At 41.8% G+C, this 13,370-nt stretch overlaps 1 protein-coding gene across 3 annotated transcripts in view; it reads right to left on the bottom strand.

Moving 5' to 3' along the window:
• Positions 1-13,370, bottom strand: part of F13A1 (coagulation factor XIII A chain) — a 115,755-nt gene that overhangs the window by 58,239 nt on the left and 44,146 nt on the right. Inside the window, exons 3-5 of one of the 3 annotated variants that reach the window (XM_018077674.3) lie at positions 5,656-5,822; positions 2,903-3,016; positions 1,420-1,568 (exon numbers count right to left, since the gene is read on the bottom strand). In XM_018077674.3, the coding sequence (XP_017933163.1) occupies positions 1,420-1,567 (148 nt within the window). In that variant the 5' untranslated portion in view covers position 1,568; positions 2,903-3,016; positions 5,656-5,822. Of the gene's footprint in view, positions 1-1,419; positions 1,569-2,501; positions 2,543-2,902; positions 3,017-3,446; positions 3,515-5,655; positions 5,823-13,370 lie in introns of those variants that run through there. The other 2 variants (XM_018077675.3, XM_008934485.4) reach the window with 2 other exon arrangements.

Genomic DNA, 13,370 nt, shown 5'->3' with positions numbered 1-13,370 from the left:
GGGATGTTTTCCTCAACAGCAGCATCACCTTAAGCACATGTTCCTGCCTCAACTCACTTGACCCAACGTTTTTAAGTTTACTTGCATTTTTGAAAAGCAAGAGGCTGCCACCCACCAGCACCATACTTCATTCAAAGCCTGATGCGAAACACATCAAAAAGCAATAGGAATTTTTCTCCTGGTACTGGTGGGCTTTAGCTACAGGCTGCATTCCTTCTAAGGTATCCCACACTTACACTTTTCCAGCTTCTGGGAACATATTTGGTTTGAAACGACATCTAGCCAGGACCTGTACTGCAGGGGGGTAATTTAAACACACAGACTTGCCCCAGAGCTACAGGGTTGTTTGAATAGGTTCAAGTAAATTTTCTGCAGTCTTAACATGACCACTGGTTGGCTAAGGCATTTAAAAAAAAATGAATGCTTTTTAAAGAAATGTGTGTGTATTAAAAGGGGGAGGAGGGGAGGAGGGAGAGGAATGTGTGGTTAAGGCACATGATTAGGATTACAGAAATAATTCTTTTCAACTTGTCACTTAAAATCTCTTTGCCTGCTTCCCAATGTGTAAAATGCAGTAATTAATGCTTGTCCACATTTATTAAGCACTCTTTCAACCCTGGATCAAGAGACCCCTCTGAGCATTAAGTATTATTACATCTGGCTACCCTGATCTGCGACATTCAACAAGTTCTGCTGTTCATTTCAAACAGGCAAACAATTTAACATCATTTCATTATGGATTCATTCAGGAGTTAATCCTGATTTCTTTTGAGCCAAATCTTACCTATTTTTTTTTCTGGTTTACTTCAAAGAGTTGGCATTGAGAACGTACTTTGGTTTGTCCATGCTCTACTATGATATTGTTTTGTTTCCCCATCCAAACAATTATAAAACAGTTCATAGGAGAACAAATAAAAATATGAGTATTCCTTTTAGTTTCATGTTCTTTTTTGTGAGTGAGCTGAACATCTAGCAAAAGTTTTCCCTGCCAGACAACATTTTGCAGCAGTTTCACGGCCAGTTTAGAGCCATATAGATGAGAAGGGCCATTAAGAGGAGACACTCCTGCCTCTTCACCCCAGTGCAGCCACCACCATGCCTGAAGCTGGCAGGTTCTAAAAGTGATTCTGTGATTGTGATCAAACTGGGAAATCCCTTGCCTTTTTTTAACCAATCCCACAGTTCAAGCAGAAAACTGCTCACTCAGCTTCTCCACTCCTCACGTTTCCTACCCATAACCTGTGGTAACATTCTCATGCACATGGGTGTTTTTAGTAAGTTTATTCATGAGCAGCAAGAAAAGCTATCTGAGATAGAAACATGTAAGGAAAAAAGTGGTTTGGATTTAGTTCACAGACCTGAGCTAAAGTGAGTAGGGAAGATATAAAAATAGACTTGTGGCTTAATTGTACACTGTACCTTTAGGATTAAATCCTCTAGGTATCAACCCAAAAGGATCCACCTCGGGGACCTCATTTTCTTCATCATTGGAGTTGTTTGGTGGGAGGGCTCTTCTCCCATTCAGAGGAGGTTTCTTCTCCTCTCTGGTGCTCGTTGTTTCAGACATCCTATTTTAAAAATGTTGTAATACCATGAAAGAAAGAAAGAGTGCAAGGAAAAAGCAAATATGAGCCGGCATGGTACATGTAAGATGGGAGAAACCAAAAGCAGTGTGGGGTGCTACATGTTTTTAGACTCACAAGAATAAAACCTGAGTGGCAAGAAACATTGGTCTAATGATGAAGTACAACTCTCTAAGGACTGGAAGGCATTTTGTGTTTGTCAAAACACATGAATAAGAGAAGAAGGGCAGGCAGGAGAAGGAGAGGGAAGTCTAACACAGAATAATTTGCCTAGGAGAAGCAGGACACTAAAAACATTAGGAAGTTTCAGGTAAAAGAACTGGAAAATCATTCAGTCTCCCACCCTCCGTAACAGCATTATTGAATCCAAACCAGCAAATTATATTTCCAGAAAGTGCATCAGACACTACCTTTCCCTAATAAAAATGACATTATAAGTTATACTGCAGGCAAGCCAAATACTACAGCCTACAGCAGTCTGTGGATGATTAGTGGAGAATTGTATTTTTGTCCCTATGCACACCAACACCCAATATCTAAAGGGCTAACTCCTGCACCCAGACAATCCACTTTTGAGAAAAAGAGAGGGGGGTGGGGGGAAGAGAGGAAGGGTAAAGGGAAAAAAGGGAAAAGAAAAAAGCACTTATCCACTTATTTCTCTCCCACTAACATCCTTAAGGGAAATCTTAGATGTAGGCTGATCAGAGACTTTTCTTTGAGCTACTCAAAACTGCTTTCACATCTATTTCAGTGTAAGGATATAGCAATGAAAAAGCCATGCCACCCTTCTAAGAAAATATTAATGACTGAGAAGACAACTTCTTCCCAAAGTCCCTGAAAACAGCAATTTAAAACACAGCAATTATTTAATAGCAGTAACCTCTTAAAGGAAGGGGTTTTTTTAGTTAGCAAGAGTACCTTATTTTCAGATAGTCTTTTTTTTCCTTCTCCCTTGCAGAATTTCTGCACTGCAATAGAATCAGGGGGAAAGCTGGGAGCTTTTAAGTAACCTCTGTATATCCTCCTCCTTCCTGTTGCAATAGGACAGTGCTGAAATGATGGCCAAGCCCTCCCCACACCACCTTCAAGGATCTGCCACCACTGCTGGCATGTCTTTTCTTCCTCTCTCCCTCTCCCTGCCTGTCTTATCCCAGTTCTGCTCAGCAGGAGCATTTCAGGGTGCTTAGGCTAAGGAAAAAGCTTGGGCACTGAAGTTTCAGTATGTGAGACAAAGTAGGACTGCTCATGGCATTAGGGCATATGAAGGAGGAGATTGAAGGGGATTTTCTGAGGGACACAATCCAAGAAGCCATGTTTACCATGTTGCCAGTCTTTAATGGTGTCTCTTCCTCAGGGTGCCTGCGATGCAACTTGAGGTGTTGGATTTCGGAGTACTCTCAGGCAGACACAGTGACGGTTCCCCTTGCAGAGGACTGCGGGAAACATGGACATGGAGAGCAAATTGGTGGTCCGGAGCAGCTTTCTCTAGAAACCTTGTGCAGTCCAGGACAGTGAAGGTATTTTGCACCAAACAGCTGTGTTTGGGGCAAATTACCTTCAGCTCTTGCCCATGATAAAATGTGCATCACTTAACAAACAGGGTCTGGGGCAGTTCCTGGAGGAAGCATTTTAGCTTCATATCAACTTTCTTCGGTTCCACCAAGCTCTAAGGTAACTGGGGACTGTATGACACCTCCTCTGTGAAACAAAACTCTACAGGCTAGTGGAGCTGCATGGAGAAAAAAAACAATGTTGAGGGAAGAATTCGGGCCTACTGTTCTGCCAGCCGCTGTTGTTTGGCAGCAGAAGTAGAAACCACCTACTAAGGGCATGCATGGGCAGTGAAGAGGCCCTCTTACATACATGGGAACTGCCAAGGTCACTAGTTGCCTTGATTGCAGAGCAGATGAAGGAACAGGAGACACAGTGAAGAGGACTCTACTCTCTTTCAGGCAGCTATGACTTCCAGCCCCATAGCATCAGTGAAGCCTCAAAACTCTATTGGCTGAACACACCTGAAATCAAGCCAGAGGGTTGGAAAGGAGAGAATTGGGTCACATTCCTGTAATGGGAAGCAGCAAGTAAACCATGTGGAAGACAGGACCCCCATCCTACCTCCCTGGGGATTTCCCAGGCACAGCAAGGTAGCTTTACATAAGTCAGGATACCTGCAGAGCATGAAGCAGAGATCCTAACTGGGGACCTGCGAGCAGCATGGCTGCACCAGCATGGCCTTGTAGCTGGGCTAAGGAGCCTGCTAGGGCTGATTGCCAAGGTGCAGCAGCAGGCTGCAGCAGTTTTGGGGGTAGCCTGAGAATCTGCACACAAGTGTTGCATTGTGTTTTCTCATGGCCGAAGGGTAGGAGGTGACTGCCAAAGACTGTTCAGAGCATAGCACAAGCCTGGTTGAGGGACTCCCCTTCCCCTGTCCTGCTCCCCCAGGAGCACAAGCACCCTATGGGCACAGATCTGGTCCCATCACAGGCATCCTGAGCTTCAATTTCCATTGAGTCACTTTTACGCAGATGGGTCCTGCAGTAACCATCTGAAGGGCAACTGGTACCCCTGGTACTCGGGAACACAATGAGCTTTCTGTGGAGGAGACTGGTTGCTGATTTTCTTTCATTTTTTTTCCCCTTCCATCCACATTTCTATGTGGCATGTTGTGCTTTGTGCCTCTCTCTCCCACTTCCAGCCAGCACTTCAGTTCCCAAAATTGCAGCTGCTGCGATGATGTTACAAAAACTGATATAAATATTGCCTCGGTGCCATGCCTGCTGGAGGCCTGCAACACAAATAAGAAACACCGTCTCCCAAGGAAGTCATGTGCTTCCCCAAGTGGCTGTGCTGCTGTCAGAGCCAGGAGGAAAACTTTCCATCAGAGCAAGGACTGGAGCATGCGGATGCAGCAGAACAGATCCCACTCCAGACACTACGCTGCAGAGCCAGCGGTTGCAGGTGTCTCTCTGCACCCAAGCAAATCTCCCTGGGGCTTTCAGCAGAAGCAATGATCATGCAGAAAGTGAGGAGGCCAAAATTTTTGGTGGCAGCAGCAGGAGTGGGGCTGTGCACCCAGGGAGAGTAATGTTCTGCAGGCTGTAATTTATTTATTTTGTGGGGAGTGATGTAAATTTGTGCTTATGACAGCTCCAGATGGCAGGTATTTTCTCATTACCTTGGCTTCTTAGCATTTGCTGCCCCTTGCCTATTAGACTGCACTGGCCTTAATTTAACTTCCGTAGTTCCAAACTACTGACGTCAGGGTTGATGCAGGAGGGGGTATGGAAAACACGAAACCCTGATTTTCCTGTAGGGCATTATATTTAATGAATGATGCACTGGGATGACCGGTGAAAGAGCACTCTCTCTTCCTGAAGCCGTTTCTGCACTGCACCCTGTGGGGAACTGTGAGCCCATACCCATTTCTCAGAGGCAGCCTTCAGGTGCTCGTGGCTTGTGCCAAAGACCTTTGCAGTCATGGGCACCCTTCCCACAGCAATAGACTTTGGATAATGGACAGCCCTTCCTCCCGATCCCCACAGAAAAGCCCTTAAAGCTACAAAGCTTGCACTCTAAAGGGTTATCTAAAATGCACTTTCCTGTTGTTGCCAGAGCCAGCGTAGCTCTGTTCCAAGTCCTTCCATGCCAGACAAGAGTTTGTGGGGAAAAAAATTCCCGCAAAATGCACAAGTCAGTAAAGCTTTACAGCCAGAGGAGAGGGTGTGCCAAGATCTGTCAGAAGCAAACTGATCAACCAGGTGCCCACATAAATGGATTGCTGTGCTGTGTGCCAGAGCCTTAGATGGGAGGGATGTTTTGTCTACTTTAGCTACACCAAGCACTCCTTGGAAACAGATGAGCATTGTAAAGCTCTGCAAGAGGGTGGCTTCATTTCTTCCTCTGTTTTTAAAATATTACCCCCGTGCCATTTGCAGTCTGGACAGGTGTTTAGATGCACTGGAACATTACAGTACAGCATGTGCACAGGAGTACCTGGGAGGACATCATCCTTACTCTCCAGAAACCAGACCCTCTCAACTCTGATCTTCTATACATAATAATACAACATTACCTCTCTCTTGTCTTCTCAGAGCTTCACTTGGGAACTTGCACACTTTCTTAGATGATCAAGTATTGTCTTCCCCCTTCCTCTGCATCAGTACTTGTCGCCCAAAAATTGATGTTCCTCTTCCTATGATGCCCTGCCTCACCAAGACTGCAGGTAGAGTAGAGCAGATTCTAGAAGGAAAAAAAAACAAACTAAAAAAATTGCTATTTTTAAATAGAAGCACATTTGAGAAATCTTCATTTGGTGATTTTGTTTGCATATTTTGCTTTGGTTTTTTAAAAAAAAAACAAAACCAGTTAATATGTCTGTCTGTGTGTAACAGCAGCTCTGTTACAGGTTACCACATATAGAGGAATATATTTTTTGTTAATGCTGAAAATTCAGGAGGTCCAGCTCTGAAACACGGTATGTGTACACATGTCTGTATGTGTGAAAGAGGGGCAGAGGCAGAGAGAAATAAAATGGCAGCTCTTCCGATGGTAGAACATTTGGAGATGGGGATATAGGGCCAGTGTTCAAAAGATATTATTGCAAATGTTTCTGTTGCAGAAAGAAAAATACCATATATGTATATATTCATACACACATTCTGCGAGGAAAACACGGCTTAGGAAATTTTACTCTGAAAATTGTTGTTCCAAACTGCAAGCTTAAATTGAAACTGTAGATCTTTACAAGCATCTACATCTGTGCTGGCCATCTTAGGCTCCCTTTATCCTCCGCAAAGATCTAGTCTAGGCAATGATTCATCTCCTCCTACAGCAGACATGTAAATAGGTCAGATGAATCATGGCCTAAAAGTGCCTGCTCCCTGTATTGCCTGCAAAGGGAGCTTGGGGTGATGGGTTCTACCATATGTGTCTACACTGTCGATGTCTACAGTGAGGTGAGATAAATCCTAGGCAAGGTACAGAAACAGAAAAGCATTTTATTTTTGTTTTGAGGCCTGACTTTCAAGTGCTAAATTAGTCTTTACTTTTATGGAAATACTGCTGCAAGTCGTTATCAGTGACACACAGTATATAGTTCAATACAGTCTTTTTTCTCTCAGAATATGTGGCTGCCACTGTCAATTATGTAAAATATATTCTTACAATAAGTGTCAGATGACAGTAAAGTACATACAAGCTTGTAAGTTCAGGCTTGGGAAAACATGCATCTTTTTGTACTCGTTTGTGAAGGCGTTCTGTTTCTTCAGACAGAAATATGACTGTACATGTAGTAACTGCAGTAAAATAAGAAAATAATCATTATGACTGCTATGAACATAGGATCCAGGTTCCCACTCCTATTCTTACGCACATCTGAATCCAAAGAATTCTGTTGGTTGGGTACTAGGGGTTGCCCTAATTTCCTACAGAAAGAGTGAGAGAAGCCAAGCAAGGGCAAAGGGGTCTGTCTTAAGAGGCGATATTCACAGGTTCCAGCTAAATTTACTAGTTTATGTTTTGCTAGAGTTGAGACCTTAAAGGATGACAGAACATCTCTCAAAAATGGGATTGGACAACTTCTCTGCTGGTCAGCTGACCCAGAAGCTGATCGGGACACAAAGGCTATGGATCACAGATATTTGTTTCAACCCCAAAAGAAAAGGAGAGGACATCAAAGCAAAGCCATAACTACCTAGAGACTTACACAAGAAAGGCCATTTTAGATAAAACATTTGTCTGAATAAATTTCACCACATGTACAATATGCTTGGGCCATGGAAATATTCCCTTCTAAAGCAATTGCTTCAGTCTTCTTAAGCCCATATACCCAAAAAAGCTCTTGGCCTGGAGATCAACTCTCCTTAATCCATCAGGCAATGAGGCTGAGAAGAGAGACTAACTTGAAGAGCAGGGGAAACAGAGGATTTGTATTATTCGTTTTCAGAGACTATTCATAGTTATCTAATCCCTTTTGAACAGCCACTGTAACTAGAGACAGGTAGAACAAACAATATATTCAGTCTGGTAAGACTTTGTCTATCATTCTTGATATACACTCTCAGAGCTGCTTGAATTTTTTCCAATCCGTCAGTTTCCTTATAGTGAAGGCTGATTCCACAATACTGAAACTTCTTCAAGAAAATGACAATTGATTATGGTAAAACAGTCAGTAAGAAGTTACCGAAACATGTTTAGCTTTGATTTTGTGATTTTAGCTTTTAATTTTAAAGCCAGGCTGCAGTCCACAGGTACTGGGATGTCTATGGCAGGACAGGCTTGGGGAACTCAGGGAAGGGAGCCCTAAGGTTTTTGTAAAGACCCAACTTAAGCTGGAGTAGCTGCAGCTCAGTTCTGCACCCAGCCTGGCTTCTGCAGAGCTGCAGTCCTCAGCTCCAGAGGGGCTCAGTTGTCATGTACAGCATCGGATGCAAATGAGGGTTCAGTGCCCAAATTATCATGGCTCCTGGACAGTGTGGAATCATCTTGGACACATCTGAGCCAGAACCAATAAGCTGAGGAAGACCCAAACCACCTACAAGCACAAGCACAGGGTCTATGCCCTACATTCCTGAAGCACTCACAACAAAGACTTGGTACAAGACACTTGTTGATGTCCCTAACTAAATCTGTTTGGACTGAGCAGGGTTTAGTAGGTCCAGCACTACACTGTGCACAAATGAATATCCTCGTTTTACTGCTAGGCTGAAAAACAGTGTTCATGGAACACTGCACCTCAGCCAAGAAGCTAGACCAGATCACAGCTCTTTTCTGTATCTGGGGAGCGGTAATACACAACACAGGCAATCCCAGCATGCTTAGTTAGCAGTTGGTTCTAACTATTTTAGTGACATATGTGGACATGCAATATTTCAATTTTAATGTCAGAAAGCGTTTCAACATTACTGACACACAATGTTTCAAGTATGCTCAATAACAAGATTTTTGGAATTAAAAATTTCCTAAATTTTATTACAGGGTAAAACTTCCTGTTTCAGTTCAGAACAAAAATACATTTTAAAATGACTGAATGTCTTGTAGAACAGCTTTTCTTCTTAATACAAACACAGATGTAGTGTGTGGGCCCATACACAACAAGACACTTATGCACATGTTAACTTTAGTCGTTTAATTCCATCTTTAGGCATATGCCTAAACCCTGTAATGGGCTCAACTCAAAAAAATCAAGGCTGTACAATATCTGTTTGTACAGAAACACTTAAGCTGACTGTTGATGTTGCATTTCTGCAAGATGAAGTTGCAGTTTAACAAGTCTTTAGTGCAATTGTCTCTTGATTAATTTCGAAGATGAATGCCAAAGTGGGTTGTTGACCCATTTTTCAGTCCCAATACTGACCTTATCTCTGTGCAAATGAGCTGAGTCATTGCCTACTTAAGGAAGTGTGCAATGTTTTGAGAAGTAGGTTCAAATGCAGATTGTAAAACATCACGACTGGTTGGTTTGTTAATGGTGGATGTTCTGGAGGGAGAAGGGAAATTGAATGGATGCATCATTATCCGGGATGAAGTTCAGTAGCAATTTAAAATTCATTTCATAATCACATATGTATGCCAAATAAACCCATCCAACACAAGCTGTAGGCTTTGACTTTCGTGAAGTCTGCAAGTTCTTTCATTTGCTATTCCCACTATAACCTTTGTAGTGTTACTCAAAAAAAAAAGTAAGAAGAAATTAATGCCTTCTGAATGCTCCATATACCTGTCTCTTTCTACAGTGTTGTGCTGCATCCACAAAATTACTATCAATGTGCACAGTGGAATACAAATACTTTTCTCTTTGGGCTTGTGGTGAGTTCATGGTTGGAATAAAGATAAAAGTCACATCAGCCAAAAGACAGTGTATCAGAAGGGCAACGCCAGCATGCACCCACAGCAAGGTCCCTGGCTCCCCAGAAGATATTAAAACCCTATTACACAAAGAATAGGCATGCACAGTATTTCTCTTACATGTCCAGAAGCTGTGTAAATCCTGTCAAAGCTGTACAAAGTCCAAGTAATAACCACAGTCAACTGGGGGTCTCTCCATTTGGGGCCAATACATTCTCATGCACAATTCCACCTCTGTTTGTGTGCCCCTAACAGTTCAAACCTAGAAAGTTTTGGGCTGTGAGCCTGCAAGAAGCCACGCTAGGAAAAAGCTCTGCAGGCAGATATCTTCTCCTTGACCCCTTGACCTCTCTCTGGTCCATCTTTCTCTCAGCTGTAATCTTCACAAACTTTTGCAGCTTTCATAGGAATAGTATGATCTTTCACTCTTTCCCTTTCAAGCCATTTTCTTCAACAACCTTACACTGCTTTTGATTTCCATTCAAAACATCAATGGTTGGTTGCTGAGGAGCATTTACTGCTTCACTAATAAATTGGAAACTCATCCGGAAAACAGCAGCACACACAAAATAAGAATTGATCCATGTTTTATATTAAACGATCATTTTTTCAGAAAGGCCCTTGGAATTCTTAATCTTCAGACTTGTAAAAACATTATGGTTTTTTTAACTCAAACCCTTGAGTTTTGACCCGTCTTGACCCAACTGACTTGTTTGCCTGGGGTTCCTCCTGATACTCTGTACTTCCTGTAAGTAATATGGATAATTCCTTGGAGATGTGCATGAAACAGAGTACAAACAGCATGTTAGGAAATTATAAGAGAATAGGTGGTAAAGTTAGGTTGAAGAAGTAGCCAGTGGATTTTCAAGCATAAACCTACTTCAAAGGCATCCACTGGAATACACAGGTGGAAATGGGTTCATTCAAAGTTCTGTCCCCTAAAATGGTCCATATCACCATCTTACAGTCTGATTTCCCACCTCTTCCTTACAAGTCAGACAGCTAATCAATGAACAGAAAACTAGTCAAATAACCAAGTAATGAGAATCAAGTAACCTGAACAAATGGGCCTTTGAATGACCAACAAGTTGAATTTGTTTGCATTATACCGCAATAAATTTTAACCAAGAACATGCATACATTAAAAGCAAAGTTGATTTATGGACCTCTGAAGGAAAAAGTTGGGGCAAGTACACAAACTGTAATGACCTACTTGCTTAATCTTTCCCATTGGTAGAGCCACTGGCTGACTAATACTTCTGTACCTGCTGACAGTCAGTGTGCAAATGTTGAATCTATAGCTCACTGACACTAGTGTTGCTAACATTTTCTGCTGCATTAAATGGCAAATATAATTTTTTGTCTGTTACTTGAAAAGCCAGTAGCACCTCTTTAAGAAATGTGACTCAAAATAAAATATAAGACTTTTGGATATAAAAATTATGAAAACTTTAAGGAGGCCAGTGTTGCAAGTGTTATCTAATGAACATGACTTTAAGGTTGTGTTTATTCTCAGAAAAACTACAGCTTTTCACAGAGGGAATTGAAATATACATGTAGAGCTTCAGCAATAGTGCAAATTATGGTCTAAACTCACTGTAGCCATGATATCTTTTAGAATGAACTCCTATCAGAACTCCTCATCTTCACAGCTCTGACGGTTGAAAACATGACACCTTTTCAAAACTTTAACCATACCAAAAAAAGAAGTGGTATCTCACTGTAATAATGCTGTCTTAATTATGTACAATACTTAGCACTGGTTTTACACCAGATGAGTCATAGTAGAAGCCTGTACTTTGCTGTTTGACTAAATCCCACATCACTTCGAACTGTGTGAGTCTGCAGTGAGTGCTTATCAGCTTGTGCTCATCTCTTCTCTCAGACCATGTCTGCTGGATCCTTCAGGGAAGGTTGGTTGGAAGGGCGCTGCAATAGGGTGAGCAGACACTGTGGTTGAAAATAAGGGCTCGGAGTCAGTAAGAGCATGCCAGAGAAATGTCTTGAAAGCTGGTCAGGTGTTAATTCTTTTCCAGTCATGTCCCTTTTAATTAATTTGGATTATAGAAATCATAGATCTGGGTTTCATTCCTTTCTTTTTAAAGGCAGTTTATCTCCTGAGTAGAAATGTTTATCTCCTGAGTAAAAGATTTTTTACCATCTTATGCTGTTTGTTGTAACAATTAAGACAATGCCAAACAGGCAACTGAAACATTTGCAGTTATTTACTGAATCCCTCTTCACTTGCCTTACGCTATGTATTCTTTTACTACTAAAAATAATCCCACAGAAGCAGATACCTATCATTTTACAGGAATTTTTTACCACTGAGTTCTCCAATGAGATAGCATGATCTGCTGGGCATCTCTTCATTTTTACAGATTTCTTCTCCTTCCTGTGTTTTGGGGTTTGGTGAACTCAGTGAAATTGCCTGGTAAACACAGGATATTTCCCCAGGTTCTTCTACATGCTGATATTTTGGAGAATATTGGCTATTCTCAAGTCAGTTGTTACTCTGACAGTTCAGCTCTCCTCGTCTGAAACACATGAGCAATACCACTTTTAAGCCTTCATGAATGGTGTTGGAAACTTCAAAGAAAAATGAGTCTTAGATTTTTTTAAAGGTATTTATAAAGTTAAAGAGCAGATGGACTTGTACCGGAGTATACCACAGCCTTCATTCACAGTCAGCAGGAAAGATAGGTTCCAGCCTCTTTGAATCTGTCTGGAAGACTATGCAGAAAATTTAATGTTGGACATCGTGAAAAATTGGTCCCATCTGCCTCCCCTCCTTCACCCAGTAGATGTAAAGAGTGCCCAGGAACCTGGCTATCACAGAAGCCTCTGTCTATGCAGATGACAAATATTCTGCTCATTAAACATCGCTGTAATGAATGCCCTGCTATGGCACCTTCCAAGAGACTCTTGATTAATTGAAAGAAGTAAAACACTTCATGTTGAATAACAGCTGGTTATGGTATTCACCAGTATCAGCTGATAGTCTAAAGACATACACTTCACCAGGAAGCTTTCACTCCTACACATTATTTAAATAGAAGTTGTTTTTTGCAGACTTAGTACCTCTAAACTGAAGTCTATTACATTTGGTTTGTAGCATCTTTCTAGTTAACAGTCAGTGTGTTTTCCAAGTGCAATACCTGTCTTATCAAAAGCTTTACCCAGAAGAAACCCTGAGGAGTGATGTGCACTCCATACTACTGTGTGATGCGAAAAGGATGCACCCAAGTGAAAGGACAAACAAATCATTTTGCTCATGGAAACATTTCATTTCCATTTTAGCCAGGAATGCACTAAATAATGCATCATTCCTCAGCTACTCAAAAGGTCACCTTTTGGTCTACGAGCAGCTGCAGCAGCTGTGTTCCCTCAAGACTCTGCTCAGAGCACGGAACAAAGCGTGAGAGCTGACAACAAGCTTGGGGGATGCAGGTATGGGACAGGCTTCTGGAAGCCCCCCAGCAGCTCCAGTTGAGAACCACTGCCAGATTTCCTCTCTCTCATTTTTTACTTTAATTCCAAATAACCTTCTTCTTTCCCCTGCCTTCCTAAGTAAATTAGTCATATGTAAAATATGAGAAAATAAACAGCCAACTCAGATTTTGACACCATGCAGAGACAAGTATCCATGGAGATTAGGGTCCTCCTGTTCATCATTGATTTCCCATCACACTTGACAGGAAGGTACAATGAAGGGAATAAACTAGCCTCCCAGAAAGGCACTCTATGAGGCCAAGTTCAGCTTACAGGCTGCTGAGCCTCTTATTCCCAAACTATAATGCAAGCAAGCTAATTCTGTCACAAAAATACATATGCAGTAGAAGCATCTGACCCACAACTGGTTTAGATATATCCCTCATACTTGAGGCTTTCATGCAACAGATCTGGATGAAAGAAATTAGTGACTTCTTACATATTATCTCA

This window comes from Manacus vitellinus, unplaced genomic scaffold, assembly GCF_001715985.3.
Source record: "Manacus vitellinus isolate BGI_N305 unplaced genomic scaffold, ASM171598v3 scaffold_39_pilon, whole genome shotgun sequence".
NCBI classification, from domain to species: domain Eukaryota; kingdom Metazoa; phylum Chordata; class Aves; order Passeriformes; family Pipridae; genus Manacus; species Manacus vitellinus.
This window is presented reverse-complemented; position numbering and strand designations above follow the sequence as displayed.